The sequence below is a fragment of the Argiope bruennichi genome, chromosome 1 (assembly GCF_947563725.1).
Source record: "Argiope bruennichi chromosome 1, qqArgBrue1.1, whole genome shotgun sequence".
NCBI lineage: Eukaryota > Metazoa > Arthropoda > Arachnida > Araneae > Araneidae > Argiope > Argiope bruennichi.
The window spans coordinates 20,484,412-20,500,074 of NC_079151.1; the positions used below are offsets into that span (position 1 = coordinate 20,484,412).

The following is a 15,663-nucleotide window of genomic DNA, read 5'->3' on the forward strand; positions in this document are numbered from 1 at the left end:
AGATTTTTATTTGTTAAAATTCCATCATTTCAATTATCAGTAATAAAATTCCCTTTTAATTTAAAACAATAGATCAAAATACAAAGTATTTCGAAATGGAAATTCGCTCTAGTTTATTATTTCTTTTTGCATCAGTAAATTTGAGAAATTAATCTCTCGTTTTATTTTCGCTGGAAATTCTGTTTTAGGTGGAATTTTCATAGAAATTTAGCTTCCAATCTCTGTTATACATTCATTCTATTATAATATTGCCAAAAATATTTTAAATAAAAAAAGAATTATTTACTGCATTAGCAAAAAAATAAATGTGCCTTATAATGGTGTGGCTTGGAAAGAGAAACTGTAACATTAAAAGTACTTTTTTTTTTGAATGAACATGATATCATTTTTGATGGAAACGATACTTTTTTTTTTTCCTCTTCACATTGAATTCTGTGATTTCAATAATTTGACTAATTCCATGTCAAAGCTTTTTTTTTTTTTCGATTGAAAACTATATATTTCTATATTGAACAAATTGTCATTACCGCCACGATATTACAGAAGAGTCACGAGTACCACTTGTAAATGCATTTGCTTTATTTTTGTATCAACTAATACATTTCATTTTTCTTTTCTTTTAATGATATGGATAAGTATATTGAACTTCTAAATTTATAAAAAATTTGAAAAACTTCTTTGAACTTCTAAATTTATAAAAAAATTGAAAAACTTCTTTGAACTTCTAAATTTGAAAAAGAATTTATTGTATATATATTTCAAATAATATTGTAAATATATTTCGTATCAAACACTGCTTCAATTCTTAAAAAAATTGTTCGTAAATGTTTTTGAATGAGTCTCAAATATTATTTATTTGCAAATTTATTTAATTCTTGTTTATTTACTTCAAATTACTAATAATATTCTTTGCTTTTTCTGAAAACAAAAGTGAAAAGATAGCAACATGTAAAAAATGAAGGAATAACAAAATAAAAAAAATATGATTAATAAATTATCGATGTTATCAAAATATAATTCAATATTACGCCCCCTTTTTGAGGGACTGTATAATTATTTGTATTTTTAAATCTACATCATCTACATTATCTTCTGTAAAGCACGGGACGGCCAATTTAATATAACAGTTAATACTCAAATATTGACTTTTTTCAGACCAGACAATTTTTATTTAACATAATTATTTTCTTTAAAAAATTAACGTTTTTTTTTCCCATTTACACGAAATAAAATTTGATTAACCGCAGGAATGGTTACTTAATTTTTGCTCTTTGCCGGCAGTTATCGTTTAAGAATAAATGTAAAATAAATGAAATAGAGATCCAAGAGCTCGTACCATTTCTTACCATGCAGTAAATTAATGAACGCTTAAATAAAGAAATTAATTAGTACTTATTATTTATATTTGGTGTTGAGTACTCATTCATAAATTTCTTTAATTAGGAGGAACATATTTTTAAATACCCGTGAAATGATTTTCTTAATATTATGTAATATTCTCATCTTTGTAATTGTGTTTATGAAAAAGCATAGTTTCTAGCCTCCAGTCGTGAATTTGTAGCATGATAATGCACTTAGTTAAATTTATATTTATTTGTTTTGATTTTGTTAACCGGTGCGCAACAAAAAGAATGCCCATCACGCTGTCATTGCGTTTAAGAAAAAACTAGTTTCGAGCCTCTAGTTAGTGAGTTTGTAACATGATAGAGCAGTTAGTTAAATTTATATTTATTTGTTTTGATTCCGTTAGTCGTTGCGCAACAGAAAGAATGGTTACTGTCTTTCTTACAGTATCTCTTGATAGTACTAATTATTTTTTCTAATAGGTCAATAAGTTACTCCAGCAAGCTACATCAGGCAGTTTACAGATAGCATGCCAGTCTGTAAATACTAACTTGTTAAAAAGACTTTAAAATATCAAGTAGTCCTTCAAAAAATCTCAGCGAATTCATGATTTTAAACTCCACAATTTTTCCGTATGCTGCAAAATATGTTTTTGTTAATATTCTTTGTTTGTTTCATCAGTGTACCTTCTGTTCCAATCTCATCCTTTGTACTGATTGAATCAAAAGATAAAGAAAAATTTAGATGTCATAAATAATTTAACCATCTTCTAATAAAACTGAAATTTTAAAATTTGTTACAGATATACAAGCCTGATGATTACACCTGTACAAAATTTTATCCACCTTGCATTTTTATAATTCATTAGTTAGCACAGTTTTAGGTGTTGAGATTAGCCTCTTTTAGACGATTTTGAATGAAGATTTGAATGAATTCATTCAAATTAATGATTTTAATAAAAGAAACGTATATCAAATGTCGTCTTTCTAACATGTTCTATTTTTGAGTCAACGTGGTCGCAAACAAACGGATGCCATTAAAATATGATTTTTTTAAAAAAATTCAGAGATGCTTGAAAATGAATGAAACGCTGAAAACGAGAGATAAATTTATTGGAAGACTATAGCTCTATACCTTATTTAATTCGCATATAGACAAGTAAAAAATGCTTATACCAAATATTGTTTTATCACAATAAATCTTTTCCTCGTGCAGTTTTATAACCAGATAAGTAGAATTTCACTTTCACTTCCATAACATTTTCGTAATTTAAAATTTTTATTATTATAGTATTAATAAATAAATTTTATCATCTGCTTAGAGCATGGATATTTAACACTTGCTTAGAACATAAAACAGTTAAGGTATTATTAAATAAAGTATTAGTTAAAGTAATGTTCTTATAATAAAATACACCACTGATATTTAATAAATCTTCTATCTGATAAAAAATCGTTTCTGCCTGAAATGAAAATGCCCTCCTTTTAATAAACACCGATCATTTCATTGGCTAAAAATGTCTTTATTGTATTCGCATCTCACCAATAAGCGATTTAAGAAAAAAAAAATATGAATTAAGCAACGTATTTCATTCTCCATCATTTTTATTTTTAATTATAGCCAAAAACCAATTTTATCTGACCAATTATTGTTATTGACAATAATAGAAAATACAATCATTGAACATGTTTCTTATGCTTAGAAGAAAGGTATTAATTGCTATGAACATTATATATGACTGTTGTGTTTTTGAATGATTCATTGAAGATTTGTAAAGATGTACTAGTGTCAAGTTCTCATCCCACACATGGGCGAACTAATTACAATGCCATCTGATAGGATAGACTGTAAACCCTTACGTTGTTCATAAATCATGTTTCGCGACATCTCTTCGAACTCTGTTATGTATTAGTAACATCTACACTAATGATAAATTATGCTTTCGTGTTTCTGTCTTTATCGGTTTATTTCTGTTGATTTTATTTTTTATTAATTTATCATTATGAATTACTTATTTGATTGGGCACGCATTTTGGATGAGTATATTAACTCTTAACAAAAACAGCCGACATCCTGTCATAGGAGTAGCGCGTCTTTCCCGTGATCTGGATGCCCTGGTTCGGGCTCTTGGCCCTTGTTGGCGCTACTGAAAAAACAAGAGACGCTCACTCGGCTTAAATTGCTGACAGATCTGTCAGCGGGTTTGTAAAGTGCCATAAGTAGCAACAACAAAAACATTGCAACAAGGTCCTTGAAAAAACATTACTTTCCTTACCTTGGGCACATTTTATACCATAGACTAAGGTTGGTATAACAAATCGAGATTAAAGTAATCAGTTGGTTTGAAATATGAATTCTTATGAATTAAAAATTGCATCCGAATTCAATTTTTGGTTATTAACTCACCTGATAAGTCAGAGTTTCCCATAGGAAAAATTAGGCAAGAGCAATAATATTATTATGACCATGTATTAATTTGAATTTTTGCATATAGGAGGGAAAGTGGAAAAGTAAAGAGACTTTTAGAGTTTCTCTTCCCAAGGTTTGGTAACATTGCTAATATCCAGCACTGAATTAATGTAGTCGGTAAAACTTCTATGCAACATGCCACTCTTATTTTCGGTTTACGTGTTGGAGTGTATCAGATCTTTAAATGTGGAGGCTCCATTGTCCATCAAGAAGGAAATGAGGGAAGTGATTCGCTTTTCGTTAGCGGAAAGTGTAAAACTTGCGGAAATTATTCGTCGAATGCAAGCGCGGTATGGTGACAGCTGCTTATCGCGAAGCAAGATCTTCGAATGGGAAGAGCGCTCCATACGGGGAGAACTTCCTTATGTGACGACGAAAGATCGGGAAAGCCATCGACGTCAACAACTGAGGATAATTTGGAAGTCCTTGAGGGTATGGTGATTGAAAACAGACGAATTAAAGTAGACGAAATCGCCAGTGCTTTTCATATCAATCATGGTTCAATGTCATCCTGCAGCAAAATAACACCTGGCTACTTACTGCCTAACGGACGGCCGAATCAATAAAGAAATTAGGATTCGAAGTATCGCAACACCCTCCATGCTGTCCAGATCTGGCTCCAAGTGATTTTCATATATTTGAATCATTGGAGACTCCCTTAAGGGGAAGAAGATTTGCAATCCGATGAAGAAGTCATGGATGCTGTGGAAAACTGATTACCGATACAACCGAATGACTTTTTCCCGACAGAATTAAAAAAATTGTGAAACATTGAGAAAAGTTTGTTGAAGCCCAGGGTGGTTATGTAGAAAAATAGGGTGTGTTTCAATTTTCTATCATTAGGATAAATGAACCTTTTTTCAAATGTCCCTTTAATTTTTGACTCTCCCATGTATATTTGAAATTTTTAATATCTCTAAGCTTCAGTAGCATATATCACTTCATTCTGATGAAATAACAAAGCTCTGCATAATGAAAAGCTTAATATTGTATCAGATTGATTTTATCACGTCTGGTTAAAAGTTTAGTTAATAAGGTATAGTTTTATTAAAATTATTAATTCACATATTTCTGTTTCATTACTATTATACTACTTAAACAATGCAATAAGTGAATGATCGAGTTATCGCTTACTGTACTAAGTAATTAAATGTGTGCATTTAATTAACTGTATTTGTCTATATATCGATATATCTATATATTTCTCACTATGTATATTGCTTGAAATACGAATTCCTAATATAATTCTACTGAAATGCACCAAACAATTTCAAAATATTAGCTTTATGCAATGTAATGTTTAATCACTTCATAGATTTATGGAACAAGTATTGTGATATTAATAAAGGTATGGCACAGGCATTTGAAGTATACTTGAGATAAATTGTAAAAAGATTTTGTCTTTAAGTACCAACTTATTTCATTTAAAATAATGTTGATTAGTCTCATTATAACAATGTGGCCATTTGAAGAATACTTCTTTTCTCTTGATTTAAAATATTTGTCTTTTATGTATTAAAATTAATGCTTTGTGCTCCAACAAGTTTCGAAAAAGATTATTTTGTATTGCACCTTTTGTCGCAACATTATTTTGGATTACACCTCATTATAAATTTTATGCATCTTGAGCTTGCGAAAAATTAAGTTAATCTTAGTGAATAGGAGACATTCACAAATATGAACACGAAAATAAAAAAAGAAAGAAAGACATTTTCATTTTAAGCGAACAATTAATAATAGCACTCTTATGATACACCCATTCATTAAATTTTTTTCTCAAATATTATCCGGAAGAGAGGGAAGTTATTAAAAGTTAATATGTAAAGTTTACAATGCTGCGACATTGTCATGTCTTACTTCAATTAAGACTTCTTTTCTTCAAATAAAAACGTTTTTACATGAACCAGATTTAGAAAATAATTAGTGAATAGTCGACTAACCGCCGGTAGATTTGCTTTAATGTGCTTTAAGAGAATTTTTTTTTACAAGATCATTTATGTTTGAGAATGACACCATATATATTTAAAACCCTCGTATGTATTTATTAAAAGGCTTCTTTAAGCCGTTTTTGAAATCGTTTATTCCAGTGTTTAAAGTTATTAATCAAAAATTAATCGAATGAAATCCTATAATAAAGTTTGATACTAAAGACAAAAAACATATTTTTCATTCATTTTTTTTTGTTTGTGTTCATTGTATGTTTCTTATTAATTCTTGGATTTACGAATGAAAGTTTAGATTTTAAACCATATTCGTAAAATCTATATCTTCAAATTTCTTCTAAACAAAAGTCAAATGCATTATTCTCAATTAATTATTTTGAATTAATCATCTTTGTATAATTAAATTAAATCTGGATTAACAATGAGATAAAGTCGCTATTAAATATTGTTAACAATATTTTTTAGAATAAAAAAAAGGTTAAATTAATTTTGGAAAAGTAGCCTTGAATTTGATTAAGATCTGTGAGTTTAACCATTGCCTTTAGTCATAGAATGTTTTTATCCTTAAATTTATAGTATTCTTTCAAAAACGAAGTAAAAAAAAAGTTATGTTAAAACGAAGTTAAAGAAGTTAAAAGATACAAAAACGAAGTCATGGTTAAAATTCTACTAATTTCTATATTATTTCCTTATTGCCGACTTTGTTGCATACTTAAAAAGAATATATGGTTAAAATTTTTTTCTTACCTTCGACTTTCTGGTATACTTTCAAAACAGGAATGTATGATAGAAATTTTTATTATTTTCAATCATATGTTATAATAAAGTATTTTATTGTAAATAAGCCTGTCTATGAAACATGCAATCAAATTCCCGATATAAAAGTATGGAAATAAGAATATCCATTTCCTTGTCCAAAATGTCAAATATTCATTTTCTTTTTATGAAATTTGGTGAAAATTTGATTTGATTTTAGTGCAAAAACAATACAATAAGTAATCTGAAGAATTTACAAGAATGCTTAAGAAACATACGAAATACTACGGATAATCTTCCGTTGATGGATAAATAAATAACATAAATAATGTTAAAAACGATTTTGGGGATTTAAGGGGATAAAAAAAGGATAAAATTCATCGAAATCTCAAAAATGAATTATTTGATGATTGCGATACTTAATTATTTCTATAATTATCTGGAGAATATTTGTTCTCTGATCATGTCTCAAAAATGTTAGATTTAAATAAGATTAAAAACTTTAAGACAGAATATTAGGTTATAAGCCTTTACAACTTTCCAACGAGGATATAAAAATAATAGATTAAAGTTATGTTTTATCGACAAGTTAAAATTAAAAATAAATTGCCCGAAACTTAGAGTAGTTGATCTGACCTCCATTTACTTTATAACGATGGATATGACACACTTTCCATCATTATAGAATTAAAGAGAGTCAAATTATTTTCAAATTATAATGAGGAAAATTGATCTCGAGTGTTTTTAGTTCCGAGAAGAGAGAAAAACGCAATGATCTACCGGATCGGAAGACTAGTTTTTCTAGTGGCAGGTTTTGGCTCGGCTAATTATTTCATGCATCAAAGATTCAGATTATTTTCAAATATTAATGGGAAAATTGATCTCGAGTGTTTGTTAGTTAGGAGAAGAGAGAAGATTTCAAAGAAAAATGCAATGATCTACCTGATCGGAAGACTAATTTTTCTAGTGGCAGGTTTTGGCTTGGCTAATTATTAATGCTTATCTTGAAGCTTAGGATTCTACGGCTTTCGAACAAAAGGTGGTTCTATTTTCAGAAATCATTATATTATTAATCAAAGTGTTATTCTGACAGATTTATTGTTGCAAATAACGGGAAACAAAAGACCTGTGTAATTGAGTTTAGATTATGTTTCATTATTCTTAGAAGTTTTTAAGTCAACGGGTTTTAAAAATTCATCTCAAATTTAATTATCCATTGAAATGATAATAGCTTATCTTGGCTGCGGATAAGATGCACACGATTTCTATATTATTTTGGTGGTTATGACATAAAATTTCAATTTCAACACTATCATTAAAATTAACTTCATTCCCAGAAAACATTGGTGATTCAATGTAGGTGTGTGTGTATTCATACATTAGCACTTTTAAAAATTCGCAAGTTAATGAATTATTATTATTGCCAAACAATTTTTATTAAAAATGTTAGAAAGTCTAATGTCAAATTAAATCAATTGAAAAATAACATCCAAAAAATTCATTGAAAATATTTATGAACTTAAGCAAAACATGTAATGTTTACTCATTTTTATTGTGTTTACTTCACAAAACACGTGTAAATTACATGTGTGTTTCGTGTATTGGATTATGGAATTGCAAAAGGTGAAGAAATTTTCTTTTCAAAGGAAAATGCGACGATGTTTAACAATTCTTTATCAAAAGTTGATAAAGAGAATATTCTCTCTCTCTCTCTTACTCTCTCTTTATATATATATATATATATATATATATATATATATATATATATATATATATATATATATATATATATATATATATATATATATATATATATATATATATATATATATATATGGCACTCTGTGCTTGTATTTCTTAATAATTAATGAGCACATTGCGTGGAGAATAACATGAATTTGGAATATGATCATGCAGAAAGAAGAATATTATTTTTAGATTATAATACATTCTTGAATAAATCTATTTCTGTTGTTCTTTTTTTTCATATCATCTTCCAACTGATAACTCAAATGTAGAATTTCCGTTTTCATAGCTACAGAATTTAATATATTTATATATTTAGAATTCAGTACATGGATAATCTAGGTCAAATGGGTAGAAAACGGTGAGTGGAAAGCTGAAAATTTCATTTCCAATAATTTCCTTAAAATTACAGAAAGAAAGATATGCGATTTGAAAGAAATGCAGTTATATATGGCAATATCTTTGATGATCTAATTTAGTTAGGGAAATGCTCTGTCTGTTAAGAAATACCACAGCCATTTTGGGAAAGAGTTTGTATTATTTAACAAAAGTCAGAAGATGGGAATTTCTTCAGTATGAACACTTTTTCCTTAATGAGAAAATGTTCTAGCAAGAATGCTTCAGGGCCGTATATCCGGAAGATTGTCTATGGTATCAAGAGCCGAACTTTTCATACTCAAAAATCGATTGTCCTATTTCAAAACTGAAATTCTTTCATGTAGTCATTATAGTCTTGCTCTATCAGCTAACAATATATCTATTTTGATCATTTGATCATTGCTGAGAGTGGTCTATATAATTTTCTTTTGTTGGCTTTTCGAAGAAACATTCTTTTACTTTTCACATTCCAAATGGCCAATTTGTCGGTTTCTTCTTGAGTTTGAGAAAAACGATAAATATTTTTGCTCGGAAATAAGTTATTGGCATAAGAAGAAATGATGTAGTGGTAACTTCTTCGTCGTTATTGAAACTAGTAAGTGTTGTCTATAATGCTGCTAATATCCTTGATGCGATACTCAGTAATCGTTACTTTATAAGTCTGGTAATTAACGAGAAATTGCGAGTCAGTGTATTTTTCTTAAAGAACAGAGAAGGACAGAAAGTAAAGATAGGCAAAGACCGATGCATCAGGGCATCAGGGCTATTATTACTGTACTATGCTTTTAAACATTTTATGAAATCTTTCATCCTAATCAGGTTGTTTTTAAGTAAAATTCTGGAATCTACAATGGATTGCGCTTTTTTTCTACAGTGATTCTTCAATTCTATTTAGATTGTTATTTCATGCCTGCTATTCAAAATGGACGGATTACGTAAACCTGTTTTCCTCTTAACTTTAAAAAACATGAAAAGTAGATTTGTAGATTTGATGTTATTTATGAATGAATCAAAATAACTTTTGTAATTTTTTCTAAGAATGACCTTTCGAATTTTATTAGATTTGTTTAAAAATAGTATTTTTTCTGAAAGACAATCATTACCAATAAATTTATTATCAGGAACACCCGTTTTTTTTTCCAAATTGGTCAAAGAAAAGAACGCAAAATTACTTTCATTTACTTAAGAAAAATGAATAAAGATCAAAAATAATCTTGAATTTTTCGACGCGCCATAAAAATCACATATTATTTATAGAATAAAATTATAAATATACTCATATGCATAATACTATGAATTTGAATGTATATAGATATGTATATCTATTGTTTACAATTTTCTTTTAGATTCGTAGAAATATTTTTATATGAGAGTTACATTAAATATAACAACGAAGTATCTTGAATATAACTGATGATAATTATAATACTTGCTATTAATAATTAGGAGGATAAACATTAAAAAAATTAAGCCATTTTATAAACAGTTATTTTATACACTTAATAAATATGCATGGTTTAGTTTTATTTTTTTAGAAATAACAATGGCACTGAGAAGCTTATAATTTGCATTTCTTTTGCTAAAAGAAAGTTATATAATTATGAAACTACCGTATCAATTTTAACCCGTAAATTACTTATATGAAATTCAATGAATTTATATCTTTCTGATGGTTAACAAATGATTAATTTTTAAATAGTTGAATAGTTAGTAGATAATTTTCTAACTATCCTTAGTTGGCTTTCTCAATAATATTGCAAACATTTTTATGTATCCTTTACTAATATATGGAAATTTATTTTAAAAATATTCTACCTAACTGAAATTCTACCTGCGCGACTTGAATACGTTATATGAATATTGTTATTCAAAATTCAAGTAAATCAATAATTTGAATTTTTTATTGTATAAATATTGAATTTAATATTACACTTATTTTCTTTTCAGGACACTTGTTAATTACATTCACTTGTATAGAAGATTCATGGTAAAAGCCATTCATTTCGGACATTTATTCTATTGAAATTCTGATCATCATCATGCATCATCAAAATTTGGAAAACATTGACTCAGCTAATAACTCAATGCAGAACATTTCAATGAGCTTGGCTGTTTCGAATGACTCCGATTCAGGCAACAGTGACCTGTTGTATGATGTGCCACCGAGCATTATTGCATTGTTGTCATTCTTCTATGGAGCCATTTCTCTGGTTGCCATCATTGGAAATTTTTGTGTTCTTATCATCGTTGCCACCAGCAGGAGGATGAGGACTGTCACCAACTGCTTCATCGCGAACTTGGCAGTAGCTGACATCATCATCGCCATGTTTGCTGTGCCATTTCAGTTCCAAGCTGCACTGCTGCAACGATGGCTTTTACCTCCTTTTATGTGTGCCTTTTGCCCATTCGTCCAAGCACTCTCAGTGAATGTCAGCATCATAACTTTGACTGCGATAGCACTTGACAGATATCGTGCTGTTGTATACCCACTAAAGGCAAAAACCAGTAAACTAAGCGCCAAAGTGGCAATCATGGCCATATGGGTATTCAGCGCTTTAGCGGGTGTACCCTATGCGATTGCTCTGAGAGTGACTATGGTGCCAGATGCTCAAATGGGCAACGACACAACTAAGCCATTCTGTATGAACGTCCACATATCTCCTGTCATATGGAAAGTCTACAATCATGTTCTGGTGACACTGCAGTACTTTGTACCTCTGTGTCTCATTTCGGCTGTGTACATAACTATCGCCATCAAACTGAAATACAGTGGGACACCAGGAAATACTCAATGTGAGAGAGATGCTAATATTATGAAGAACAAGAAAAAGGTTCGTAGTTATTTTTGTATTTTTCTTTCTGTGGGATAATCTATTTAAATAAAATCCTCGTAACATGCCCACCAAACCGTTCAGTGACCAGAATGACCTGTGTGACCAGATACAGGGAATGAGACGGCGTTCTGTTTTGTTCGGTAGAATAATCTGCAAATATACGTAAAAATAATCATATTTAACTATTTCCTTTGACTGAGAATTCAAAATTACTATACCTAACTATAAATAAGAGGGAATTGAAAATTATTATACCTAATAATAAATAAGAAAAAATTAAAAATTATACTTGACAGTAAATTTTATTGAAAATTATTATACTTAACAATAAATAAGAGGAGAAATACTAATATTATTTCTTATGATTCTTAAAGTGTAGTTATAATAATGTTAATTGCATTCATATGATTGTGAAAATAAAATTTTTGATATAAGTAAACATATTTTACAGTTACATTATTTCATTTTTGTACTATATGCGATAAAATGGTTATGATGGTGGATGTCCAAATAGTATACTATCAGGAAAGATAATTTACAAATTTATTTTCCTTCTGTTACTTTCAAGCATTGATATAATTTACTATCAAGTTTTAATCTACTACTTATCTTCCAATTCTTCCAAACATTTGTGTGTATTTCTATGAGGATTTTATGGTTAACACTCAGGCGTAATTTTGGCAATTTTCAAAATAATGATGGAGAATTTACAAAATGAACTTTTAAAAAATCAAGCATTCTTCACCAGTAACAAAGAAATATTGTATATTACAGAACGTATTGCTTATTATTGCCTAACACAGAATATATGATATAACATCGGGCACTATTTTAATATTGTTCGATGTATACAACATCGAACAATATTTTATAATATATATAATAATATATAACATTGATTAATATTTTATAATTTAAAACTAAATTTTATTCCTTATTTAAGGAATAAAATAGATTAAAAATAGAAAGACAATAATGAAATGATTTCTTTAAATTTTTTATGACTTTTTTGCTTGAGAAATTGTTTCGTAAATACGAGATCTACTATTTTTAGCATGGCTCTGCTAAAAAAAAAAGTTTTACTTTTCGTCAGTTTCGAAATTAAATATTTCATCCTTAAACAAGAAATAATGGTTTATCAAAATTGTTCCCCATTTGTTTCGAAAATTTAATAAATTATTGAAAGAATTAATTATTTGCAACGGAGATAAATGATTCAAGAATTTTCATCAAGGAGAAAAACATCGATTGAACATTTCTAATTTGTATTTCTGGAAACTTCTTTTTGTGCTTTCCCCATTATTAACAGAATTGCTTCATTTTTTAGTTATAAATTTATTTAAAAATATTTCTAAATTTATTACTTCCAAATGAAATCCATTTAAAAAAATATTTCAAATACATGCATATTCTGTGTGTATTCTTAAATTTGAACCTAAATAAAATACAACAGATTTAGTTATTTTTATTTTACAATTATCCGTGATATTTCCGTTTTTTAGAATTTTTTGTTTTTAGTTTTAAATATTAACTGTACGTAGTTTTTTTTTCGAGATATTAGTTGTAGTTTGTGAAGTTATTTGCCAAACACTTCAAAAGCCGTTTTCGGTTAAAAAACGATTTCAGATTAAAAATGAATTTAGCTATTTCTAATTTTCTTTTTAATATCTTCGTAAAAAATAAGTTCCGTTGGAAGTAAAAGTATTTTTTGTGGGATGCAAATGACAGAAGTTCTGTTTAAAGGGGAAATGTGACATCAATTTAACCAACAAAGAAATTCATCATTAGATTTTTTTTTCTTTTTCTTGATGACTAGCATTTTTCCTTACAGACCCAGAAATGCTTTTTCCTTAATGAAATACAAAGAATACCATAAAAAACATTGCATAAAAAGCATAATAAATAAAACGCAAAAGAATAATTTCAGATAATTATCACTTTTAAAATTTCTTTTTAAAAAATTTAGCACTATTTTTTTAATGAATTTAAGAATTACAATGTTTTACAAAAAGTACAAATACAAAGCATATGCAAGATTAAATTGAAAATGTTAATTAATAAATGTTATTTATTGATAACAAAAACTTGATAATTTCAAAATATAACTTAGTTGTGAACTTCTAAACAATCTAGTTTAAATACAAGCTCCTTTACCTGGCTTCGAGTGACCGGATACCTGTTTGATCTGTTTTCTGAGACAAGAAAACAAACCAAATTCCCCAAATACTGTGACTTTGGCTTCAATATAATTGCAAACGCAGCAGTTTTAAAACTGCTGCTTTCCATGAAAAATGGATTAATGAAACGATTAGTATTAACGTAATTAAATCTTTTATAATTACAGGGTGTCCCACAACACAGAGTATACAGTGTCTAATATTTTTAGATTTGGATAGAACACAACAAGTCGAGTATTTTGATGTATAACATGTGGCGTTCCAGAATATAGCGTCATAATCTAATTAAGGTTTGAAACTTGTATTGTGAAACTCAATGTTTTTAGAGAACTTCTAATACAACAGATTTTCGAAACGCTTGCCGTTCGATCAAATGACACGGTGAAATCTGGAATCGAAGTTCTGTTAATTGCAATTCATGATAAATCAAGCATCATGAAAACACGATGCTCAATCGAATATTTGCTCATTTCAGAACCACAACGATTACTTACAGTACACAATAAATTTTAGCAATTAACGCGTCACTCATTCTCAACAAACATATTTTTTAGCTTAATAGGCTTTCCTTGAATTTGCATATTCACTTTCAGGCGCGCTTTTCTTCTCATTGTATCCCACAGATGTGCATAGTCAGGGAAGATTCCACGTTGTGCAATCGTTATATGCATCATAATTTAGAATACAAACTTTCGGATTAATAATTAACGTTCTTCGCGTAATTAGACAATTCGGGGACCTCATATATTATACCATTATGTTGTCTATGAGATGCAAGAGAAAAATCTTTTCCACTTTGATTGAAACTTTTGAATACAGTAAATTAGAACAACTTATGCTTGTTTTCATATGCTTCTCTTCTCTATATTGCTTTGTAAACTAGAAATGAACAAGAATACTTCAGAACGATTAGAAAACATTAATTTCGATCGCTAATCTTGTATTTTGTAAAAACTTCAACATTTTAGTAAATATTTATATATTAAGAAAATTCAAAGAAATTTTAGCAAAATTACACTGGAAAAGGGACAGTACTATCGGAATTCGAGAAAACAGAACAAAAAAAAACAGTAAGAAGAATTTCTTGTTCTAAAAAATACGCAAAAATATTCAAAATATAAAAAATATATAGTGCTTAATATTCGAAAAGCTCGAAATCTTAAAAAAAAAAGATTATAACAATTCCAACAGAAAAGGCAAATTTCTCACTATTTTCAATATAAGGATGATCAGTTATGCACAAAATATTTTGTACATTTAATAAATATTCATCATACATATTTTGGGAGCAAAATACTTTTATTCCGTCATTCGTACGAAAATATGACATTTGAAATTATTCCGTTTCCGTACAATTGATTGAATATGTCAGCAAAATGCTTGACACTCATTTTTTCCGAGAAAAATACCACAACAAACATTCCAAGCTTTAGTTTTGAAAAACCATGCCATCAATCTCCTGAATTATGTAATCCTTCTGGAGGAATAGTTTATCATGTTTATTAGATGTGTCATGTAAAGAAAAACCGCTGCCAGATTCATTTCTGCTGTTATAGTCAATCATCTGATTGTTTTTTTTTATTTACAGTCTCCCCCCATCCCCTGTTTAATTTGCTGTGGATGTATTTGGGAGGGTTGGTCTATCCCCATGAATTCTAAAATTGCGGAATCTATTTCTCCAAAGAAATTTTCCATGAAGAAAATTAAGATTCATTTACCAACCTGCATAAATAAATCATCACTCCTCAATAAAATCTGGCGTCATCGAATAGAAACACTTCACTTTTATTCTCAATAATTCTTCCAGAGGTATAACTTTCAGATGCTCTTTCTCCAGTCATTTTCGTATTGATCAAAATTTAGACAACAAATTTCAATCGAATATCATCATAATTTTAGTGGCTGCTATGGCCTGGTAGTAACGTCTCTGTTTCGGGATTAGGTGAGGTCTCATTTTAGAGAACCGATTCCACCGAAGACCCATCGTGTAAGAGGGTGTGATGCATGTTAAATTCG

The 15,663-nt window shown here is 28.7% G+C and overlaps 1 protein-coding gene across 1 annotated transcript in view; it reads left to right on the forward strand.

The window, feature by feature from the left end:
• The first annotated feature begins 10,675 nt into the window (after positions 1-10,675).
• Positions 10,676-15,663, forward strand: part of LOC129962820 (neuromedin-K receptor-like) — a 74,033-nt gene continuing 69,045 nt past the window's right edge. Inside the window, exon 1 of the mRNA XM_056076821.1 lies at positions 10,676-11,467. Coding sequence (XP_055932796.1) covers positions 10,676-11,467 — 792 coding nt within the window. The remainder of the gene's footprint in view (positions 11,468-15,663) is intronic.